We start from the raw sequence: 25,633 nt of genomic DNA on the forward strand, positions 1-25,633 counted from the left end.
TTTGTTGGGCATGGGAGAAACATGGGAGTTGCGGCCATATCTGAGTACATTGTCTTCTTTGCGGGAAGGAGAAAGGCGTGGCCAATTCGATATGAGAGTATCGGATACCTCTCAATGGTCACTTCTTTGTGTGGCTTTCTTCGAAGACCCGGCATTAACGGCAAAGAGACTTCCAGAACGTAACAATTTTGGTGATGTGGGTGATCTCGAAGCATTGGAATGGCATTGTCTTCGATGGAGTCTCATTGGTGGGTTCGACGTGAAGGATATGCGTGCTAAATTTGGGGAAGATAGTCAACTATTTTTAAAAATAATGGTGGCTTCCACCGCGCTGGTACGACATGTTGTACTCTTGTCTTATGTGGACTATCCTCTTTAATAACATGTTATGTGTGTTCTGAAACGAACAATTAGAGGAATCAATTAGCATCTTATATTAATGAACGGAAGGAGTATTAATTGGGTTGACTAACATGAAACGAAACGTGTTTCAGCTTGACGGTTAGGAGTAATAACTTTGAATGATCGATTAGGTACTTGTGTTGCAATATATTTTTTACCGACTCATGTTGCAGCCTTCCCCATCATGGGTCCAAACAAAATCAATCGTTCTTGCTGCCAAAATAATACTATAGTAAAAAATCCATTCAAACATGAAGGTTCATTATTTAGTCAATATGCCAGATTATAAAATTAATAAAACAAGCCAGGCATGTGGGGCCTATCAACATTGTGACGATATCACATCTATTTCGCAACAACATAACATTGTGACAACATGTCTTAAATATTACCACACACGTACGTTCTGTTGCAGTACCTACTTTTGCAACCAAAAAATTATATCAATGAAATAAAAACATTGCAATGTGTTTTAAATATTCGCACGAGCTGGCATTTTGTTGCACTAACTACCCTCTACTGCAACAAAAGTCTGCTTCCCACAACACAGTAAAATTGTACATAGAGTTGGTGTACATGCATGCCTCTTTACACCTGACGCTAAGATTTCCAGACTAATTAATTGTTCACACTGAACTTTTTTTGAGGGGTGATATTCACACTAACGAACTTGTTAAGGGTTTTTGGACTACTCATGATTATCAGTGCAAAACTCAAACCTTTCTTGCAGACTGAACTTAGTTACGAGCTTACGAGTGATGTCCTTCGACAGTGAAGTTTCTGATGGAGACGAGACTCTCCCTGTATGGGACGACGTGGCGAACATAATTGCCCTCCTCCAAGTCCAGAGCCTCTTCCAGGTCCACCACTTCCTCCACACCTTGGCTCTTCTCGTCACACCAGTACAGCGTCTCGTCGGACACCATCACCAGCATCCTGCCCCCGGTGGCCCAAAGCGGCAGGAAGCCGTAGCTCCCGAAGCACTCGTCGTCGTCCCCCGGATCGATCCGGCAGCGCAGCGACCACTGGGCTGGTCCTGTCCCGCCGTCATCCGCCAGCTGCCACACGTCAAAGGTCGTCAACGAGGCCCCATTGTTGACGTAGCACAGCTTGCCGTCTAGTTCCGCCAGATGGTCGAGGGCAGCGTGGTAGCCGAAGTTAGGAGGACATGGCACCATGTCGAACGTCCTGTGGCGCAGGCTGAACCGCAGCAGCGAGCTCGGCCGGGGGTGTTCGTCTTCATCGCACGCCCAGTAGAAGGCGTCTCCCGTGTACACGGGTCGAGTGCCGCCGATAGCGTGAGGCGGGTCCGCGGTGAGCTCCCAGGACTCGCCACCGAGCGTGAAGATCTCGTGCCCGATGTCGTAATCAAGCTTGCCGCCGGACTCGTCGTCGTAGCACCGGCGCCGGTAGAAGTACCTGGCGACGACGTACTGGTTTCGCCACCGGTCGAAGCCGATCGCCCCCGATGGAAACTTTGTGTTTTCCACGTTCGGGCTGCCGAACGGCAGCGCGACGAGCTCATTTGTGGCCGGATTGCACACAAACACCTGATCCGTGGCGGTTACGATGGCGACCAGGCCATCGCAATGCGTCGGTGAGATCGCCGCTTCCAGTGGGCACGCCTTCTCGAGCAGCAACTCCGCTTTGACCTTGGACTTGCCCGGTGTCTGTCCCAGCCGCAGGCGGTAGAAGGTGATGTCCCCGTAGGGTTCTTCTTCGTCTTCGGTGGAACTCTTGCGCCCGATGAGGAGCATTGACGGCGAACTCGCGCGGGAGAAATCACGGTGGCGGCGGACGAAGCCGGCGTCCGCCATGCCGACGCACCAGGAGCGGCAGACAGATTTGAAGCGCAGGAGGCATTTTGCAGGGAGGCGCACCAAGACTTCCATGAAAAGCAGGTCGTCGGGGAGGGCGATGCCGGCAGCCGGAGGAGGCGTTATTATCCTGCGGCGTTTCTCCGGGCGTCGCCGCCGATGATCCATCTTCTAATCCTTCGTGGCTTCCTTTGCTTGAGCCTGTGTATGCCTACTCCGAAGATTATGTACAGGTTTTAGATAGGTACTGCATTATGTATGCGCCAGTAAAAAAAACCTTCCAAATTAAAAAATGCTTTATATATTTCGATGTTGACTAGATACGTAATGACATGAATGAACACACTAAAGTATGTCTAGATACATATAATATTAAAAGAAAAAAACTCTCAAATTTGGAATAGACTCATGCCACTATACGAGGTAAAGCATAATTTCGTTCCCGTATATTCTCATGCGCTGGCGTTTGTTTTCTGTTCGACTTCAGGATTTTTGTGTGCTGGTTAGCGCATGGACTTGCTGGCATGGACGGATGGACCCAGCTTGTTGGTCCTTCCTTACTTATAAATAAGAGTAACCTAAATACTCCGTACGTAAATATTTGTGAGTGCGGCTTTTGTAGCCAGGGCTACATGTAGGCCACTTTTCAAAATTTTGAATATGGCATTTTATTTTCTAAAAAAAAACTGAAATTTTTAAAAAACTGCAAATACTCAACTCGAATTACCTTATATTCTAATAGATAGTGTAAAAATAACAAAAATGGATATCTCAAATAGTGAACAATGCAAACTTTGAAATCTACAAAATAACCAGATTTTATCATTGTTGTGTTGCCCAAAATACAGTGGTGTTTGAAATGAGATTTTATATGTTCATAGAATACAACAGTATCAACATCGGGATTATCTTTCATAATTGTTTGAAATTTAATATGTGAAAAGTTATTTTGGCTTCCGAGCACCAGGTGCTCTCGGCATATTAGAAAATTTAAAAAATTATATTTACAGGTTAAAAAAATTATGAAAGAAAATTCTAAAAGTAGATGATGATCTATCCCACTAACATGCAAAATTTGAATTTCAAATATTTTGTAGGCAATTATGAGCAAACAAAAATGACAAAGTATGTCCTTTTTAGAGATTTAAAATCACTATACCCACATATACACTTTGTTATTTTTGTGTATCCCAAACTACACATTGTTTCCAAATAAAGTTTTGCTCGTTTGTGAGATACAGGCTACATCATGCATCTTTCAGAATTTTTTTAAAACTTAATAAAAAAAATTGAATAAAGAGATCATTGGTGCCCATGTGTACCAAATCTATGTCCTTTCATATGTCATTTTCAAAAAATAAGACTTACATGTAGCCCGAGCTACATTTGTAGTTTCTGAATATTGTTCCGCAATATAACTATGGTCTATACGTGATAAACTCATCATAGACTAGAGCGACGGATGTGATTGATCGCTAATATTGCATCGTAACCCCTCGCATCGCCCCCTGTATGGCGATCGAGGGGAAGCCTTAGCCGCCGCCTACCTCTCCGTCCCCTTCCCACCTCCCACCTCGTTGCCACCAGAGGGTGCGGCTAGGCAAAGCCCTGGTGGCGGGGCCTCCCTCGCCCCATCACTTGCGCTCACTAGCACGGGACGGTGATCTAGGGTTTGGGCGTGGTGATATGGGCATTATCCTTCGGGTAACCCATATTATGTTACCTCCTACAGCCCAACCAGGCGCCCATGAAGATCATCCATCAACCAAGGTGAGCCGCTATGTCGGTTTCGAAGAAAGAGACTTGATGAACAAGGCAAGAAGGCAAAGAACAAGGAAAGTCTAAACGTAGAACTCTTTGTAACTTAGTCGAACCCGGACAGAACTCTCGGGACTCGGCTCACAATATAAAGGCCGGGAGAGGGTCTCGCCGAGGGACACACAATCAACTTAGCTAGAACCACCGAAATCTTAGCTTATCGACGAGATCTTAGTCTTAGCCTTCGGCTACCCCATTGTAACCCGATAGTTCCAATAATCAAGATCACAGGAAGTAAGGGTTTTACCTCATCGAGGACCCTGAACCTGGGTAAATCTCTCTCCCCGTTTTTTGGTATCCGATGTCTCGTGTTAGCCTGCAGGATTCCGTCAACCCTAAGCCCCAAAAGGTGGGCATTACCGATGAGCTGAAGAAGAAGCTGAAGGAAGAAGAAAAGCTATGAAAGGGAAGAGTGGTGGAAGTAATTTTCTTCCCTCTCCTTTATAAAAGAGAAGTTACCAAGAGAAATCTGTGATTAGGTCACCACGCGTCGTTGTGTCCATTATAATAAAGGACGTTTTCTCCACCACGGTCAATGCGCAAGGACAAGTCATTTCCTAACTTACCGCGCAGAAGCGGGGTGGACCCGTCAGGTCACGTCCTGTCAATTGAACCGCCGCAGTAACCACGTCATCGCTGATGTCATCAAAAGTATCGACTCGTAGTGAAGCATCCGAAGAAGTTTATACCATTCGAGTAGTTCAACTTGAGTCTACACACGGTTGCAAGCATCCGTGCCTAGACTCGGGGGCTACTCCCATCGGGAGCGCTGGACGCGCACCCGATAAAAACATGGACTCGAAGGATTCAGAAGACCCAGAATCGTGCCCGGGGACTTGATTCTGAAGTAGAGTAACATTGTTTTGCCATTGGCAGTTAATCAGTATCGATTCATCGAGTGAAACTGGGCATGTTACTCAAATCCCTTACGTATCATCAATTGGCGTGACTTCATCCGAAGGTATTGAAGACCCGATATACAAAAGATATCGGATGATTGCCATAGCTTGCAATGACATATCGACAGTTGAAAACGTTCGAGTAGTACAACTTGAGTCTACACACGGTTGCAAGCATATGTGCCTAGACTCTGGGGCTACTCCCATCAGGAGCACTGGTCGTGCACCCGATAAAACTGAAGTTTTATAGAGATCAAGGTCTTCCGAAGATTATGGATGTTCGACAGAAGACAACTTTAGTCCCTGCTCGAAGCTTCACTTCGGCCGATCACTCGGGGGCTACGATGTGGGCATTATCATTCAGATAACACGTAATATGTTACCTCCTACGGCCCAACCAGGGGCCCATGAATATCATTCATCAACCAAGGTGAGCCGCTATGTCGGTTCCGAAGAAAACGACTTGATGAACAAGGCAAGAAGACGAAGAACAAGAAAAGCCTAAACGTAGAACTCTTTGTAACTTAGTCGAACCCGGACGGAACTCTCGGGACCTGGCTCACAATATAAGGGCCAGGAGAGGATCTGCCGAGGGACACACAATCAACTTAGCCAGAACCACCGCAAGTCTAGAGCTAGGTCATACGAAATCTTAGCTTCTCAACGAGATCTTAGTCTTAGCATTCGGCTACCCCATTGTAACCCGATAGTTCCAATAATCAAGATCAGGCAAGCATGAAGTAAGGGTTTTACCTCATCGAGTGCCCCGAACCTAGGTAAATATCTCTCCCCGTTTGTTTGGTATGCGATGTCTCGTGTCAGCTTGCAGGATTCCGTCAACCCTAAGCCCCAAAAGGTGGGCATTGCCGAGGAGTACCCTCGACACGTGGCGTGGACGCGCGGCATAACAGCGCGACGCCCTGCAGCAGCACGGAGGGTGGCGGACGATGGTTTCCTCTCGGTTGATGGCGGCCGCATCCGTCGTCATCTGGGAGGGAGGGCGGCGAGCGGTGCAGACTTCGTGGCTGGTTCCCGGCAGAGTCTGTGTGGTGACAAGGCTGCTAGGTCTCGTCTACGGGCCTAGGCACATCATGGTTGGCATGCATCCATCGAGTCTCTCTCGGGTGGCTGCATCATGGATCGAATGGTGGTGATGTTGTTGGATATGTGCCCTAGAGGTGAATAAATAAAGATGTTTTATTGTAATATATATTTCGTAATAAGTTTTATGCAATGATATAACTGTATTAAGTAGAAGCTTTAATACACGTGTGGTATGTAAACAAAACCTTAGCCATTTGTCACCAAAGCTATTTTTATTATGTGGCATATTTAGCTTTTAGCAACACTATGGCTGCTCTTATGTCATCATTTTTCTCAATGAACGGATGGTGGAGCAAGGTCTCCGACCCCCGCTTCACACATGTTTCACTTCAATAAAATATCACACTCTCCAATCTTTTTTGTTAACTCGAATTTAGTATAAAGTTGTACTAAATTCTAATCAATTAAAAGGAGTAGGAGGGAAGGGAGTCCCTGTTGACCACCAAAACCCACCGACGAGTAGCGACGGGCAACACGTAGAGCCGGGAGGCTCCCAGAACTGCGGTAGGCCCTGGTCCCTCGGGCGACGACCCGCAATGCTCCGGCACGCGCGTCCGATGCTGGTGCAAGGGCGTGCCACCTGACCTATACCTGGTCAGGAAGGTGATGGATTGCTTCGCTTAGTTTCCTGCATGGCATACACGTAAACATTAAATACGAGCCTCGATCGGCTCTCAGGTTGTCCTGTGAATCGGCTCAAGGAGCCGATCCACCCATGATCCGTATGAGATCTACGATAACATGGTGGTCCTGCTTGATCAATATTAAGTTAAAACGACCTACGACGATTTAGGGTTTTCACCACATAACCGGAACGTCCTACACGTAATTGAGCCTGGCAGCCACGCAGGATGATAATAAACCAGCCCAAGATAAGGCCTAAAAACCAACGTGGAGTTGATTCTCGGAACATCTTCTCTAGGGCTAGCAAACTATACCCTACGTGCTACTGGATCCTTCAACCCATTTGCAAGACCTAACTATGTAGATATCAAACTAATCCTTGAAGAACAAGGAGCAATCATAACGGATCGGATCTACTAAACAAGGATCAAGCAAGGTGCTGCCCTTACACCTAAAATAGGTGTAAAGGCAGCTAGACGTCTAGGGGATAGCATAGATAAAAGCATATATCAAGGTAAAACAATGCTAACCCTAACACATCTACGATAACTACGTTGCTCGCCATCAACAAGGCTTCAACACGAGCAACGCATGAACAACGAATAAACGTGATACTGCCTAGATCGCGAGATGCGATCTAGGCAGCATGGTGCTTACCCGGAAGAAACCCTCGAAACAAGGGGTGACGATGCGCCTAGATTGGTTTGTTGTGAACGTGATCGTCCTCTATCTCAATAACCCTACATACATATTTATAATCCGTAGACTTTCTAACGTGGGAATAATCCCAACCGTGTACGAGCCAAATTCTACCTTTTAATCCTAACCGACACGTATCCTACTATATTTACAGATACATGGGCAAACTAGCCCAAACTCTTGTACAAGGCCGATTCATGTATATTTTCCGTGTATATTCTCCAAGTCCATCTTAATCACGGCACACCTCTGACCCGGTTAAATTCTGGTGATAACAGTCCCTCTATTCAAAATCTTCTTTTTTAGAAAGCTATGCTGGTTCCGGTAAGAAAAAGAAGGGTGTGTGTGTGTCACCTCAGAAAAATGCAACTGTAGTTTAAAGAAAAGTGTAACTCGATCTAGTTGCACATTTCTAATAGAAAAGTGCAATTGCACTCTTTTAACAGAAAAGTACAACTCAGACACTTTTTTATAAATAATTTAGATCTAAGAAAATCTCAGTTATCTGAGACGTAGCAAAACCGGAAAAAGAAACGACGTGGTTAGCGGTGAAGCCGTACGTTCTGGCGGTAGAAAAGTTGGCGAAGCTTGTACGCATGAACAACCACGGCTGGCTGAAGACAAAGTTGCAGATCCCAGCGATGACGCAAAACAAATTGAAGTAACCGTTCACCTCGAACAGCCGTGTCTCGGTCCACTAACCCAGTGATTCTGAATCGACCAACTCGACTCGATTACTCGTGAGAAAGTTCCCGGCCAGCACTCTCTCTCCAAGCCGGCACGCAATCGCCGACAGCTACCGCTACCAACACACTTTCAGAGTACCACGCTGCCGACAGTTGCCAAACTCGGAACGACTCCAGAGTCCCGAGCGATCTCGGCACCTTCCGATCGCGACATGGCTGAATAAGTTAACAGTTGACCATTTCGAGCTAATTACATGGTTTATTTCGCTACACAAATACATCCAAGTGCCAAACATTGTACAAATGAAATGGTGGATCTTGCTTGCTACCTAGTAGTGATGTGTTTGCCAATCGTCTAATAATTCTATTTACAAGATGGAGTATACAATGCTACTAGATCACCACATCCATGGCGTTAATTAATTAACTAACCTAGGTAGGAGTATGTGTGTATTGGCTAGAGCTGAGCTAATTAAGCTACCAATTAAAGAATAGCGCAGCGCATGCAGATGGGTGTTGTTGACGCCACCGCATGCGCTGTGTTGGCTGACCCGTGTACTTATGTACCTGCGCGGCTGCGCGAGCTGAACCATCCGGCTAGTCTATCGAAGGGCGTACATCACTGGGGCGGCGGCTGGCCGGCGTCGGTGGCCGCCGCCATGTCGCGCTCGTGCGGCCAGGGGATGAGGCACTCGGGCGGGAAGCAGCACTCGCACTTCCCGGCGCACCGCCGCGGCCACTCGCTCGCCGGCGGCATCGTCTGCGGCTCATCCGCGGCCGTCATGGCCATGGTAGGGTCGGCGGCCGGCGCGTCGACGGCGACTTCGTCGTCGTAGGGCGCGGCGGCGTCGTGGAGCGGGCCCCAGCACTCGACGCGGTTGAAGCGCGGGAGGTTGGAGTGGAAGTAGACCCACACCGTGGCCTCCTCCAGCTCCGGGTGGCTGCTGAACAGGCTGCCGTCGCCGTGCACGAACGCCTTCAGAACCTGCATACGTGAAGCAGAGTCATCAGAGGATAACACTAGAACTTGTACAAGTATTTCCATGAAACTCCGCACATTTTCATCTGAGAATCCGTACGAGAACAGAATAATGGTGACACGGCATCAATAAAGGATGCCCATGTCTCAACATGTTTTTGAGAGACACCGTTCGTCCATGGAGTTGTGGTCCAACGTCGGTAACCTACCACGGGTAGCTCCTTGCGGAAGATGTAGTAGCGGAGCGGCGCGATGAGGTCGAGGAGGAAGTGGCCGCCGGAGATGTGGCAGTGGACGTGCAGCGACATGGCGCCCTGCACCTTCTTCCACTCGGCCACCACCTCGTCCCGCTGCAGCCTGTTGTACCAGCCCTGCAGCTGCGCGGCGTGGATGGTGTGCGACACCGCCAGCGTGAGGCGCGCCGTGACGTCGCTGTGGGTGAGCGTGTAGGTCCGCGGCAGCTTCCCCGGGTGCTTCGAGTTCTCCTCCTCCACCCCCACGAACAGCACCTTGAGCTTCGACGCCTCGAAGATGGCCGGACCGAACAGGCGCGCCCTCTGCGTCACACAAAAAACAGAGCATCCAGTTCGTCAGCCGATCGAGTCACTCAACAGCAGACCAAAGAGATTGTCTATCCAGATGGTTCTTACCGGCACGACGAATCGCTTCCGCCGCCCGAGCACGAGCACGGAGCTGGCGCCGCCATGCCGGCGCTGCTGCTGAAGCTGCTTGAGCTGGGAGAGCGGGAGCAGGGACATGGTGGAAGCGGCAGTGGCCATGTCTGCCCTCCTTGGATCAGGCTCTCTGCTTCCACCTCGGAGGCTAACCAAAAGTAGGAGCTGAACCAGATGCCAAGAAAGGAACCCTATGAACTAGGTAGGATGGGCTCGATCGCGCAGGGTCGCCGGCTAGTTAACCGGCGTGGAGCAAAGGGCACGGTGTAGCTTGCACGCCTCAACCGGAAGAAATTAAGCAACGACCAGATCGATCCAGTAGCCCCAAGACTGCAGGAGAGAGCGGTAGATCGATCGGTGGAATCGCGTGTGCGTGCGGCACTGGCAAAAGGGAGAGCTCAATTGGATTCGTCGTTTGTTCCCCAAGTGGCTACTGATTGGATGGGGCAGCAGGTTTTGGGGAGTTATAGGAGGGCGGTTAGGGTCAAGGAAGCGACAGTAGGTGGTGGTGGTGGAGTGAGGGCTCGGGAAACGTCGCGGTTGTGTGTGGGAGCCGGCAAACGAAGAAGAAGCTCTGGATGCTCTCCGTCTCTCTTGTCCTCGGCGTTTCATCGGACCGGAGCGGAGGAAAAAGCGGCAAGCGATGGCGTGTCGGGGACTGGGAGCGGGGAGAAACTAACGGGATCCGTCCATCTCCCATGATTTTGGCACGTCCACGTTTGCGCCAGCGTGGAAGAACGCATGTGTGTTTTTCTTGTTATGGCAGGTGGCGCCTCCTTGTTGGTGCTTGACACACGCTTCAGTTAACCATGGTTTACCTCGGGTTAGAACACTAGATACTCTTTTGCGGTGGTACCCATGTGTCAGCCACATCTGGCATTAGGAAAACAGGTAATTTAGCTAGATATTGTGGATTTTATTGTTCAATATTTTTACCAGAGTAGTTTAGTAAGATCTCTTTGGCTAGGTTATCGACGTATCCTGTGAAACTGACCTACTGGTGCACCAGCTGAACCCGTGCCACTTGAGCTGTTAGATTTAAAAGTAAGGGACATGATCCATCGAGCTGGTCGCCTGCTGACACATTTCTACAAGGGACCTTCTAGTGTCTCAGATTACAACAAATCATCCTCGCCGAACACAATTTGTCTCTTGCTCTTTATCTCATGTACCTCTCTATCTCTCTCTCTCACCGGCCATGGATGAAGCTCCTCCTGGAACACCACACAAGCTAGGGTTAAGAAAATTGGGAATCGCCTCCCCCCTTATACTTTACCTATCTCTCTCTCTCACCGACAATGAAGCACTGGTGCCTAGATTCCAAATCACCCAGACCAGCGGGCCAAAAAATTTGGGAGCTTAAGAAAATAGAATCCACCAAAATCAGATGAGAAGTTGTAGCTTGAACAACTCAGTTCGTGCGGTTGAAGGGAGACATATCTCGATTGGTATAGGATAGGTAGCAAACGAAAGGAAATTTCTTAATCTGGCTCGCGTTCGTGGAAGATCTAAGAAGCTTTCCCTTATTCGCTAAATTTAGTGGGTCTAAAAGGTCCAATTTGTAAAATGTACCGCCAGCCCACCTCCTAACAGGATCAAGTCCCTCTATTTCAATCCAAGGGACCACTTTCTAGGGGTGCAGCAGGTGCATAAATTCTATCGTTTCATCGGATACGTTCTCGCTCGCTCCGCTAGTCATGCATGGTGGTGTTATCTCAAATAAAAGTTCTACGGCTCCAATCACATCTGGGTGATGCTTGGTCTCGTGTTGCTAGGGAGTTTGGTAGTTTTTTTTTTCAAAATCAGAAACAAAAGTTTTGCCTAATCTCAATAATTAATAAAGAATTTTGAGTCGTTGGCCGACTCCGATAATAAGGGAGTAAACCGGCACTCTTGCATTGCGTTTAGGCCCACCTTGCCTGGTGTTAATCTCGGGTGCTTGAAACCAAGACTAAGTGCTCTCCCAAAACCAATTGGAATGGTAGCATTTGAAAAAAAAAGTGTCGTGCTCTCGGGTGCTTGCTTCCAAAGTTGGCAAAGGGCGCAGCTCGGACATCCTCTTCTCTCAAGCATGCCAGCTATCCACACATTGTTTTGGGTAGTAAACAAGCAAAGAGCTTGCACTTAGGGGCGTCCAATTTTCCGGCACACAAGGGCTCGTGCGAGTGGATTCTGCTCCAACGAGCTAGATGTTTTAGGCCGACTTGGAGGAGTATTCACCCAAAGTCATCAACGGATGAGTGATGTCATAGGTCAAGCCCTCGTTGAGGTGGATGTCGCGAAGCAAGGTCCAAAGCTTGATAAATTCTGCGAGGTGCTTGATAATCCCCAAGAGTAGGGGATCACTATAGCACCTCTCAATGTGGAAGTATGGGTATCGAACCACGTGAGCAAGAAGGAAAATATATTTAATCTCTCCAACTAGAGTACCACAACTGTAGTTGCCTATGCACTAAGAAAAAACAAACTAACGAAGAGGTTTAACTTGATGCTTCAAAGTAAAACAAAACAGAAAATGCAAAAGTGTCTCGATCCTCTAAATGCAAGAGAAAAAGATGTATGCTTCCGCTTATAGGAACAATTGACCTCGAGTTCATGGTTTCACTTGATCTTTCTATCTCAAACAATGGTGGATATCATATTACAAGATGGTAAAAGTATACACAATTGCCATGCTTGTTTAACTTTTATAGAGGCTACATGTACTAACACATATAGTTCAAAAGAAGTTCACATATGACTGTTGTGTCATGCAGCGTGATATTATTGTCACTTCTCCTCGTCATACTTATCCCCTTTTAACTTCTAGACGGTGGTACAGTTTCCATCACTCGGCTATTCCATTGTTATCACTTGGCTACACCTCTCATCTACATGCATCATAATTCTTTATGTAAAAACACACTACAACACTACGTCAATGGTTTTTTTTATTGTGTGCATACCGAATCTCTCTCATCAACCAACAGTTAGTGTTGTCGAATGCCTCGTGATGTGGAAAGACAAGCCATTACCGCTAGCATTATCCCAATGCTTATGTGACATATATTAACAAACCAGTGCATAGAGATCATAAAAATGCTTCCAAAGTACGGCACCCTATAAAGTCTCAACACAACGGTGTATGCATAACATGTATAATCTCATGCCACAATATCTACCATAGGATGTGCGCTTCATGGACAAGATAATTTTCTTTTCTAAATTAAGAATATTAAGGGTGAAATATCTCTGGGCTTGCAAGCCATCCCCAATAGTGATCTTTGTGGCCACATAGAAAAGCTCCATGTCCTCTTCATTGCAGGGATTATCTAGCCCCACACATCCACAGTCGGGGTCATTCCATTTGAACCAAGTCCATCTAAGTGGAAATGCTCCCGCAAACGTTTCTTGGAAACCTATGACCCCTTTGTTTGGTTCACTGCACACATGATTTTGTGGGAGGGTGATGCAAATCGAAGGCGTTTGGTTGCCCACATTATCTTGCATATGGTTACCCCGTTCAAAATTTGGTGAGCTTACCATTAATCCGATCATACGCACAAGCAACAAGAACATAGAGAAGGATCAGAAGAAGAGTTGATTCACTATCACCATCAGCAGGACGACGATGATGAAATCTCTTAGCCTAATCTGTTGGGCCTGATCAGGCATTACCATATCTACGACATCCATATCTTGAACAACCATTACCTCCTCAATCAAGAAGTTCTGGTAATCCTCATCTGCCTCCTCGCTATTGTCATACCCTCTAGATTAGTTGTTTGGGAAACTATTGACTTCATCTAGGCAGATCCTCTGAGAACTGTAGAATCCTAGGTGCCCCCCTCTATACACAGCATACCACTAACATGGAACATATATACCAAGTACAACATCGCAAGCATTAAAATTTCACAGCAAATGATGAACTAAAGTGAGCATGTATGATCATTACAAAAAGGGGAGAACAAGTTCATCCTAGTTACCACTATGATGTTAACCTACCACCACATCAAAAGTGGGTGTCATCTTACCACTGCACATGACGGGTCAGTATATACCACCTCATCAAAATATACATGCCATAAGAAGTTTGTAGACCCTAGCTACCACGACTCACACTTTTGGATCAGGAGTCCCAAATACACGGGTAATCCACCGCATAGGATAGCTTTGAGATGGACCTAATATAAGGAAATTTGAATGGCTCAAAAGTGACATTATTCACAATACAAGGGAATAACAGTATATGCACCTAACCATACATTTAAGTGTGGACCCTCGCTGCCCCACAAATTTAATGTTGGCCCTCTTTGCTACCACACCAAACTGAATGTTGGCCGCGCTGAATTAGAAGGTGTTAGCTTAACATGTCAGCACAACATCTGGAGCGGGGCGGTGAAGGACACCAGGGCAACCAGCCTGGAGAGGTCACTAGGGCAGCCTGCACTACTAGGAAAACGCCTATAGGTGGAGGCAATATGTGCCGGCGCACCACCTTGCACGTGCGCCGGTGGAAAGTGTTGCCGGCGCACCCCTTTTCCGCCGCGCCGGCGATGGACCTATACTGCCGGCGCACAAAAAAAATTAGTGCGCCGGGGATAAAATTTGAACAGATCTGGCCGCCCTCAAAAATTCTGGGCACCTTACCCCCGGCGCACCTCTATGGTGGTGCGCCGGTGGTAGACTATTTACCACCAGCGCACCACCATAGAGGTGCGCCGGGGGTAAGTTGCCTAGATTTTTCTCTCCACCCCCCCCCGGGAATCGCCTTTTCAGTTTTCGAAAAAATAATAGAAAATGATAGAAAATTCAAAAAATAAAATCCTTTGAAATGCCCATGTAATATGTGATCTAGTTTTAGGGAAAATTTGAAAATTTGAATTTCGATGTATTATGCAAAATGGCATCATCTTTCGGTAAAACGGGATTTACGGTTGCATACGACCTCCGATGAAAAACTTTTTTATATCAAAATCGATCTACTCGAAATTTCCTACTCGAATTCAACCGCCTACGGCCGTTTGGAGAAAAAATGGATTCGTCAAATTCAAAACAGAAACAGGACTTTTTTCAGATTTAAGATTTGGGTGAAAAAAAAGAAAAAAATAGCCCCGGCGCACCACCCTACTTGGTGCGCCGGCGGTAAGGAGCGCTATATAGGCACAACTCAACCCGCGGTGCTCACTTTCCCCTTCTCTTTTCCTCCTCCTCCTCCTCCTCCTCCTCCTCCATCTCCTGCTCCTCCTTCTCTATACCGAGCATCTGCGGCGGCGAGCTACTCCGGCGACCTACTCATCCTCCTCCTCCACCGACGGCCACGACGTCCTCCGACCTCCTCCACCACCTCCAGCCTCCTCGACGTCCTCCGACCTCCTCCAACATCTCCGGCCTCCCCCATCACCGTCGGCCACCTCCACCACCTCCGGCATCCTCCGGCATCCTCCGGCATCCTCCACCTCCTCCGGGCTCCTCCACCTCCGGCCTACTCCTCCTCCTCTGGCCTACTCCTCCTCCTCCTACACCGGCCCGCCAATCTTGGGAGCTTCCGAGCATCCTCATGAACCTCATGCACCTCCTACATCGGCGCATAGACGACAACCTCGGTTGACTAGCTAGATCTAGATCTAGATGCTGGATCTAGATTTGAATTTTTTTGTTTTCTTGTATAACTTACCGCCGGCGAACTAGACAGGTGCGCCGGGGATAACGCGAGATACCGCCGGCGCACCGACTGGTGCGCCGGCAATAAGCTATTATCACCGGCGCGTTCGCACCGGCGGGCTCTTGGTGCGCCGGCAATAGCCCATTTTGGTGCGCCGGCAATAAGCCTTTTCCTAGTAGTGCTGGTTGGAGAGGACACCGGAGCACAAGCAAAGAGAACGGCCAACGGCCACTGGGTGTGCGTCATATCTTGACAAGGGATTCCGTCGATGTATCCCTGCGACTAGCGCGTCAATGCGCCTCACACACTCATTGAATTTGTGAGGGATGTGGGCTGGTTGGCGTAGTCACCGGTAAAAACTAGGGCACGACATCCTCCTCTCGCTGGATCATTGGAAGCGGGCGTCATGCTCACGTGGCCAGGAAACCTCCACCAGATCTTGTTCTCCTCCATGCCTGGGTCCTGAGGTCATCGAAGTCCTCCTCGCATGGCTAAGTGAGGTATACATGAGTTGAAACCATGAGCACCTGGGGAGACCATGCCACGATGATGGGAACACGTCGATCCCGACGGCGTGGGAACCTGCGGTGGCGGGGAACCAAGTTGGTCCAGGTGGCGTGGAACGTGAAGAGGAACCACGGCGGTCCCGGTGGCATGGAACACTACACCGGGGACCAATGTTGAGGATGCGAGCGAATAGAACAACCTCCAACAAGCTATCGACTTTTGTGCACTGGTTGAGTATAAAAGGCACGAGTGAGAACCAAATGAGATGGGAATGGTTGAAGAGATGATGAAAGCTCTAACAGGACTGATGAAGAAGGAACCTGAATAGTGAGCATTGCATGCTATCGTACACGACAACCTCCAATGGCACTTTTTGACTTGTTTGTATCGAGCAGATGCGAACATTAAACATGTGGGTCTAGGTCAGTTAGGATATTATCTGGAATATATATAGACATTTATACTGGGAGTATACATGTGCAACGGTGTGACACCCGGGAGCCACACTGTAATTATCCTAGCTACCACCAAAATATACAACATCAAAAAGTTCAGCATCATCGGCATCCTATCAAGCCATCATCAACAATCAAGCATGCATACCCCCCACGGCCCCTAGGTCAACACTGCAGATTGTGAATGCTTGTTGAGGTAGGTCCTGAGCTATAGGATCTTGTGTGGCTTAGCCATACCAAAAGTTTGGTTCCCTATGCCTTGTGGTCAAGGAGGTGGCCTAGAGCCGCCATGAGAGCCTCCTCGGATAACTCAACAGCCTTAATGACGGCCTGGTAGAGGTGAGGGCGCATGTGAGTTGGTTTGTTGTCGCTGAATGCTTGAGCGATGCCCTTGATGGCTTTAGTGATGCTACTAAAGGCATGTATCTCATCCTCTACCAGGGCGCCCCTCTTCCTCTTGCCTACACGTGCATGGACATGGGCAGGCTTGTCCGAGACATCGAGAATTATGTTCTCGGACTATTATGTGACAGCTGCTTCCTCAGGTAAAGGTATTCCTGTACCTAGGGGATCATTAGAGCCCATGGCAAACTTGCGAGTGGCGAGACCACCCGCAAGCATGGTGTGCATCTCAGTGTAGTTGATGATGGGCCTGTTGAGGAACTCGACGTCATTTGGGTTATCCTAAGGGAGACATTTAGTTGCGCAAGGTAGTTATAGATGATAAATTCACATGTGCAAGAGTGTACGGACTATGATTTGTCCATGATAGTGATCAACCTCTCCCACTGGGATCCTCTGAGATCTCTGAGCTTGCTAATCTGGATCTACATGACCTTCAATTTCCTTAGGTGGTTGTACACGTGAGTAGAAGTCACCTAGCTCGACAATGATCAAACACAGTCTTGAAATAGCAGACACATGGACTACTTTGAAACTTGTCAGTATAGATGCCGCTCTTGATGATCTCACACATCTTCACCGGTAGGAAGGAGGAACTGGTTGCCCTTCAACTCCGGATGTGCATAACCGAACCGGAAAAACTAACTGTAACCAAATTATGGTTTTTTCAGTTTTAAGTTAGGTTACAGTTAGCAAAATAGCTAACCATATGTCAAACAGTTAATTCAGTTTGGTTAAACCGAATGAAACCGAATGGGACAGCTAGCGAAGATTTTTTCTCTCGTGATTGAGAATATATCCTAGCTTGTTGGTTTAGGCGTGGATGTTTATTCTATTTGGGCTCTAGTCGTGAGTTCGACTTGCAACCTTGGGTGCAATTTTATTTTGGCTGCATTTTTTTGTATTTTTCTGTCTTTCTCTTGCAAAACATTCCGTTCAATCATACAAATAAAAATAATTGGAATTATATGTCCATAAAACTTTTATGCTTTTTAATAATTTGCGTCAACTTTGGTTAGTTTGGTTATTACCGAAACCGAACTGATATTTTATGGTTATTACCGAAACCATACCGTATTTTTGTACAAAACCGTATTTACCGAAGTACTGAAACCGTATTTACTAAAAACCGTATAAACCGAACCAAATTAACCAAATCAACCCGAACCGAATTAACCAAATTAATCGAACGTGCAGCCAGCTTCATCTACGCAGCTTGCGCTTTGCGCTTTTTGAGCATTGTGCCCCTCCTGCGCCTCCCGTTCCTTGGCAAGGTTCACAACCACCTTTGAAGCAACACTAGCACAAGACTGTGTACATAACTGTGCGACATGGATCCAAGCTGTGTATATTGAGGCAAGTTTGATGAATTCTGAGCCACCTCAACATTGACAATCTTCTCACCTAAGTGGTCATGTGAATCGCGGACATAGGAAGAGATCTGCGAGTCACCAACGTGGACTATAGAGCCTGACTAGGAAACTTGTCGCACAATGAGTCATACATTTACCGTGAAAGTACAAGGTAGTTAAACAAGACATGGACATGATCAGCAGAAAACAAAATCATACTAAAAGCAGTGTCATAGATTTCACTAATGTACCATGGAACAAGCTAGATAAACAATCAAGGGAAACAGGAGATGCTCATGGCTGGCATATAACAAGATCATACTACAAGCAATGCCATAGATTTGAACATAGAAGTGTCACGTGTTTACCCTAACTAGATGGGGGCGGAGGATGAAGTCATACTAATGTTACTTACAATCATCGCCAGACGTGGAGGACGAAGCAGGTAGCTTGAAGAAGTGCTTGAAGTCTCCAGGCCGCCAATGTCGCCCACGTACTTGCACAGTGACTGAAGGTGAGAGCTTGAAGGGGCGAAATGGTGGTTTGAATTTGGGTTGTGGCGGAGGTGGTGGAAATGAGGGGAGGGTTTTGGTGGGAGGTGACCGACACATTCCCACCCCTTTTTCGCTGCAGTGTGGGAGCTCGCACCATCTCCATGGTTGCAACATCTTTTGCAGATGGCACCACTTTTTGGAAAACAACCGATTTTGACGTTTTTTTTTGGCCTGGCATGTTAAGAAGAGAGTGTCTAGTGTCTAGTTTTTACGAGAAAACTGAGCGAAAACCTACATCAATATGGCCGGACCTATGATTGGTTGTCTGAATGAAGTCTAAGAGCGAGTACAATAAGTCCTAGTCAGCTAGCTACAAGGATTTAATTAACATTTTATGTCTAGTTGGAGGAGAGAGAAGAGGAGAGAGAATGTAACCGGACTCTTATGCAAGAGCTAGTTCTAGCATGTGCTCCTAAGCAAGTTGTGTGAATGAAAGGTGGGTCATCAATCGAGAAAGTAGTATATTCTTATAGCCAACTATTGTACTTGTTGGCTACTTATTGGCTATAGATAACATGGAATCTTGCTTAATTATAACCAACTATTTACTATTGGAGTTGCTCTAACTAAGCCAAAAACTGGGTGATTGGTTGGTTGGGCTCACTCTGCGATGTGGCTAGCTAGTGCTCGTCAAAGTAATTCCGCCTGGATTGATGGGAGCAAACGCGTTGACAGTATTCACCAAGATATTTTGCAGTCTTTCATACACGAATCCAGTGGTACGTGGAGTGAGGATACTTCACACAGCACAGTTGCTTAATTGGAAGCTAGGTGTATGTATACGGGTCGTTTGACTGAATCCGTGCACTACAACAAGTTTGTATCAAGCGTGAGAATTGTGGTGGAATCTCTCTCTGTCTGACTTTTTTCTTTGAGAGATCTCTCTGCTTGGCTTAAGAAGGAACCATCATCGCACTAACCCCTGGCCATATATGGCCATGCAAATTGATCAAATAGGAACAGAAGACATGTGTTTAATTTGATCACCTGCTGGCTGCTACGTCTCCAGTCTAGTCTAGAGTCATCGTACTGCATTTTCTACATGTAATTATCTGTTAATCCTGGTACGTATTTCCATGAAATAATACGAATCCGGCACGTATACTTCGGCCGGCGCCGGTCGACGTCGATCGATCAGGACAGTGTACGTGGTCACGCGGACGTACAGGCGTGTGGAGCACGCGGCGATGCTTACAAGGCACTGCTGAGTGGCTTGTGTGGCTGCCTCTCTTTCCATCTGACCAGCTCCAAGTTCCGATCAACGTGGACATACAGGCGCGTGCTTGTGAGCGCGGCGTCGGTCCACGTATGTACGTACGTCTGGTCCGCAGCGCCGCCTCGACGGCGACGGCGAGCAAGCCGTTTCTCCACGACACGTTACGCGCGTGCTCCGTAGCTCGCCTTGGTCTTGTCTCGGCCTGCGGCGAACACGTGCTTCGCCGGCAACTAGGTCGATCGGGGCCGGGAGCAAAGCCACCTACAGACTTCTAGGTTCCGGCTTCTAGGTTTACACTACAAACCCAAAAGCACCTCCGGAGGTACTTCTTCCTGCTTCCCGCAGCTTGTAAACCATCCCGCTAAGGAATGCCACCGAAGAACGACGTATTTACAGCTGAAATGCCCCCACCTATATAAAAGACAATCCCTTCACAAAATCCCCCACAACCCCACCCCGGTTCCAATTTCCCCATCCTTCTCCCGAGACGCACCCAACAGGAGAGGGCAGCTAGGGTTTCCCCTCACCGCTGGCCTCTCCGGCCGCGCTGCCGCCCTCTCCGGCCGCGTCGCGGCCATCTCCGTCGCGCCGCCGCCCTCTCCGTCGCGCCTCCTTCCTCCCACAGCGGAGCTCCTCCCCACCGCCGGTCTCCGCGCCTCCTCCCCACCGCCGCTTGTCGCGCCTCCTCCCGACAGCCGACCGGCGCGCAGCCGACCAGCGTGCATCCTCCCCACAGCGGAGCGGCGCCATCGACCTTGTGCCGTCGTCGCCGACCAACTGTCGCCGTCCCTGACCAACTGTTGAAAGATGCCGACCCTGATGTTATGCGTGATTCATATCTGTGCCTTATGTTTGTTTTTGGACTGAATAATTGGTGTGCAATTATGAAAATTGTATGTGTTGTCCAAAAATCTGTGTACAATATTGGCATATACTTGTTCAAAGTTATGAAAATGTATATTTTATTTTAACCAGGAAAGTCTTATGACAATGTATGTGTTGAATCTGTCATTTGTTGGTTAAAATAGAGATGCATATATATGTCTTTTTGACCTTACAGTTATATTTATAATAATCAGTTATTAACAAATAAACAATACCTTGATATTGAAAAATGTGGTAAGCATATTATTTGAGATAGTACAAAGTATAATCAGCTAAATCGGGCCTGGCCTGGCCCGAAGGCCTTTAGTCGCGGTTGGCCAGGCCAACCGGGACTAAAGGCCCATCCCTATAAATGCACTTCAACACACTTCACTTAGCAACTTGGTGTGCCACTTCTATTCACAAGGGGTGGTGGGTTTGCCTTTGGATCCACTTATGCACACAAGGTGTTCGATGAAATGCCCGAGAGCATGAAACAAACATGATATGAAGTGTCCGAGCCACACTTGAGATCGCGGTTAGCAACTTGAACCTTTCATGTGTCATTGATAAAATATGCATGTGTGTATTTCATTGTTTAATTTCTATTATTTCTAGCTAGTTAGTTTAACAAATGCATGATGGTTAATTATATACTTTATAATTTCTAGGCGATGCGCCAAGGCCAACAAGTCCACCCCCCTCCGGTGGTGGTGATGGTTCACCTACACCTCCTTCAAGTCAGCCGACACCGCCCCCCAATCCACCTCCGGCGGGTAAGCAGCCGCCGCCCCCAGTCTGCCTCCGCGGGTACGCCGCCCCCAATCCACCTCCGGCGAAGAAGCAGAAGCATGCGGACAGCAAGGCAACCCCCTCCTGGACTATTAACCCGGAGCCTTATGTACCTAAGACCACAAAGGTACCAATGCCATCACGGAAGCCTCTCCTCCCGAGACCTTGGAAACTTAGCGTCGAGGAAACCAACGTGGCCGCGGCTGCTCACCATGAGAAATGGAAGGCGAATATGAAGGCGAAAAAAGAGCCTGAGCCCAAGCCAGTATTTACTGAGAAGCAAAAAGAAGTGGGCTAAGGATTTTTTGACGACACCGTCCCAAATCTCGCTGCAAGAAGACTATGGACGTGAATTTCGTAGGCAAATAGAAATATTGGAGAAGAAAGCCTTGGAGGAGGAGGAGAAGAAAGCCTTGGAGGAGGAGGAGAAGAAAGCATTGGAGGAGAAGAAAGAAGCAAGTACAAAAGGCGGGAAACAAGTTTCCCAGCTCGGGGAATAGAGAAAACAATTGATCCCCCCGCTCATAGTGGAAGCCGGTCCTTCCCATACGACGGCGTCCTTCAGAGCCGATATGGATAAGGACATGGAACTATTAGACCCCGCTATCATAGCAGCTGCTGGAGCACAGGGAATGACTGTAACGTCGGCCAAATAAAGAGCGGCCGAGGATGCGCCAATAAGTGAGGTAGCATTTACATATGTGCAGAATGGGCCTTTGTCGAGCCTGCGCAGGAAGCGAGTCTACCAACACATATGTGAAGTCTGCTACGCTGGTGACGAGGGAACACCTCGGCAAAGCCTACATATTGTAGACTAGGGTTTTCGGGAAGAGCGACGGTGGAGATTCCGGGGACGAGATTAGGCACACGACGTACCCAGCTTCGGGTCCCCTCGGTGGAGGATCCCTACGTGCTGCTAGCAATCCACTATATGAACACAAGTATCTTTACAGGGTGCCGCCGTAAGCGGAGCTATGTTGTCTATCTCCTCTCTATATGTTTTTCCTCCCTCTATTGGGTGCCCTGGCTAGCTTTATATATGCAACCAACCTAGGGTTTTACAAGAGTCCTAGTCGACTACTTCTTCGGGTTGCCTTGTTGGGCCTTCTCCATATTTGGTCTTCTCCATATTGGGCCGAGCCAGGTATACTAATAATGGGTACCCGAAGGGTATGCCCATGTCAGTAGCCCCCGAGTTTATAGGGAAGTCGAAGACTTGCGTAGAAACTCCAAGCATAACCATCTCGTGAGTCGAAGAAAATACAAGGCGAGGTCCATGTCGTAGATCATGTGTAGCGTAGATGATGTCGACGATTCTTGAAATTATCGGGTGCGCGGCAGCGCTCCCGATGGGAGTAGCCCCCGAGTCTATGGGCAAGTGCTTGCACTTGGGCATAGACTCAAGTTGTACTACTCCATGAAGAACTTAACTATATTTCTGGAGGACTCGATGAAATCCATGCGCTCCCGATGGGAGTAGGCTCCACTCGAGTCGTAGAATCGAGTTGAGTCTGCAAACCTTGATTGTCATAGATGCTGTCGAAGTTATTTTCTATCGGGTGCGCGACCAGCGCTCCCGATGGGAGTAGCCCCCGAGGCTACAGCCAAGTGTTTGCACTTGGGTGTAGGCTCAACTTGCTTTTAATCGACACCACAATTTTTCCTCTTTCTTGTATCTTATCGGGAGGATGAACAATACTCTCGATAAGAGTAGCCCCCGAGCCTATGAGCAGGTGCTTGCACTTAGGCATAGGCTCGAGTTGTACTACTCAATAAAGAACTTGGAGCCCCTCTTTTTATCGACTCCAGGCCGTTGCTATTTTTATTTGACATCCATATCTATATTGTACAGGGATAATGGTAATTGGGGCTAGTTCATCTGACGGATCAGGTACTAGTTAACTGCTCTAGTGGCAATCCGCAAAAACCTACTTCAAGATCACGTCCCTGGACATGATCTCGGGATACTGGTGTAAACTTCGACAGGTGCCGCTTAAGGTCTTACCATTCCGTCGAGTCCCGGTCATATTTATCGGGTACCTAACGCGTCCGTTAGGATTTTTCTTCGTATCCGTTGATACGGATAAAAGTAGCAGAGCGCAGTCTTCGGCGATGCCACGCCCGGCAGAACGGATCCGGGGTCTTACCTTCGCAAATTTGCGGCATTCGAAATTGATCGCAACTTTGGCGTTCTGAGAATATATTGTCGAGTGCCTTGTTCGGCTGATGCAATGACCCATTTTGCGGGTTCTTCTATATTTTTCTCTCGGGCTTGATGAGACAGCCGAATATATTGGTGCTTCTATATTATCGTCAAGCACATCGCCGATGCTCTTGCTCAGAACAAATGACGAGTCAATGGACCCTAAGATTTGTCCATCCTCTTTTTTTTTTCTACTCCTCTTTTTTTTTTTTTTTTTTTTTTATCCTTGATGATAATTTCGTCGAGTTCCTCCTTCAGGAAAATTTCTTCGGGTCCTCTTTGAGGACAATTCTTCGGGTCCTCCCTGAGGACAATTCGTCGGGTCCTCTTTTAAGATAATTCTTCGGGACCTCCTTGAAAATAATTTTTCGGGACCTCCCTGAAGATAATTCTTCGGGTCCTGTTCTTTCTTGAAGACAATTCCGTCGAGTTCTCCTTGTAGACAATTTCGTCGGGTTCTCTCTTATATACTTTGAATTTTGCTTTCTCCTGCACAAATAAATAAACTTTTTCTATCTTTCCCTTGACTCTCTTTTTCGCATGCGGTGTCAGATGCTCAGATTCGATGATATGTAAAGTGAATATATGCCGCGCAGCCCCCAACTGTCGAGTGCGACGAAAGTAAACGATAATCAACTTTGTGCAAAATAAAAGAACACTTAGCTTTTTGGACACGATGAAGTCGATGCATGATGAAGTCTTCGAGTGTAGATAAGAAATCTAGCTAAAGTAGAAACCACCAAATAGCAAAAGTGGATGCCGCAAAATTGTTGATGAAGAAATAGCCGAGCCCCCGAGCGTTGCTGCGGTGATGTCATGATTGTTGTGTCGCAGTCGTGACCCGAGTCGAAATCGTTGTCGAGCCTCCGAGCGTTTAGGCGTGACGTCGAAATAAGTTGATGGAGTCGCGGCGTCATATTTGGTGAAGCCATTTAGGATGAAGCCACAAACAATAATATACGAAGATGAATCCCAGATGAAATATTTGAGATGAATCCATATTTGAAGATTATGCCATTAAATATAGAGTATATATTGAAGATAAATCCATCGATATCATAGAGGATGAATCCATTAACCCGAAGAATCCAGTAATAACCATAGAAAGTGAATCCGTTGATATCATAGAGGATGAATCCATTGAACCGAAGAATCCAGTAATAACCATAGAAGATGAATCCATTTAGCCGAAGAAAATAATTTCAGTAATAACCATAGAAGATGAATCCCTTGACTCGGAAACGCATCGGGTAATATTGTATAAGAGTGAACCAATAATAACCCAAAGAAGATAAATCCAGTAAACCGAAGAAAATGAATCCACTGAACCACGGGAGATATAACCAGAGCCAAAAAAAGATAAATGCACCGAGTAATCAAGTGTATTTGCGGTAACGATGTAATGGCGCATCCCCGAGTATGTGGCGAAAGTAAATAACAATTGACTCTTGGAAGATGGATACTTAGCTTTTTTATCGACTGTGACGGAGCCGATGTGAAAACATGTCGTGCGGCGGACACAGTCGTTGTAGTCGCGCAGCGCCTGGCCGGAAGTAATCGATAAAGAGAACGTAGTCGATGTGGCAGATCCGCGACGGGCAAGCACCCGAGTGTATTGAGTCCGCGGTGTCGAAGTAGTCACGCGGTGGACACAGTCGATGAAGAAGACACAATCGATGTGGTGGATCCTCGTCAGGTGAGCCCCCAAGTGTGGCGAGTGCGCGATGGCAGTATCGGTTCCTCCGACACTGATGTCAGGTCCTTGAACGTGGCAGGTGTGCAGCCTGCGAATCTTGTATTTTTTTACGGCGTAGAGGCTCCGCTTTGTTCGTGTATGCTCCACAATTTTTCTTCGTCTGCCAACTTCTATGTTGTCTTGGACTCATGATTGTTTCAGATGAGACCTTGGATTTCTGTTGACACCTCAAGTGCATGTGAT

At 47.5% G+C, this 25,633-nt stretch overlaps 2 protein-coding genes across 2 annotated transcripts; both read right to left on the reverse strand.

Annotated features, from left to right (window-relative positions):
• Nucleotides 1–1,151: 1,151 nt before the first annotated feature.
• On the reverse strand, nt 1,152–2,387 carry LOC124657376 (putative F-box protein At2g02030). Its single transcript, XM_047195939.1, has one exon. The coding sequence runs from the start codon at nt 2,385–2,387 to the stop codon at nt 1,152–1,154; it is 1,236 nt and encodes a 411-aa protein (XP_047051895.1).
• Nucleotides 2,388–8,668: 6,281 nt separating this feature from the next.
• Nucleotides 8,669–10,326, reverse strand: LOC124654598 (protein STAY-GREEN, chloroplastic-like). The gene is made up of 3 exons (XM_047193594.1): nt 9,679–10,326; nt 9,238–9,585; nt 8,669–9,034 (listed from the first exon to the last, which is right to left on the reverse strand). Exons 1-3 carry the CDS (start codon nt 9,805–9,807, stop codon nt 8,669–8,671), a joined length of 843 nt encoding a protein of 280 aa, XP_047049550.1. The 5' UTR covers nt 9,808–10,326.
• Between the last annotated feature and the right edge of the window lie 15,307 nt (nt 10,327–25,633).

This window comes from Lolium rigidum, chromosome 5 (genome assembly GCF_022539505.1).
Source record: "Lolium rigidum isolate FL_2022 chromosome 5, APGP_CSIRO_Lrig_0.1, whole genome shotgun sequence".
Taxonomy (NCBI): Eukaryota; Viridiplantae; Streptophyta; class Magnoliopsida; order Poales; family Poaceae; genus Lolium; species Lolium rigidum.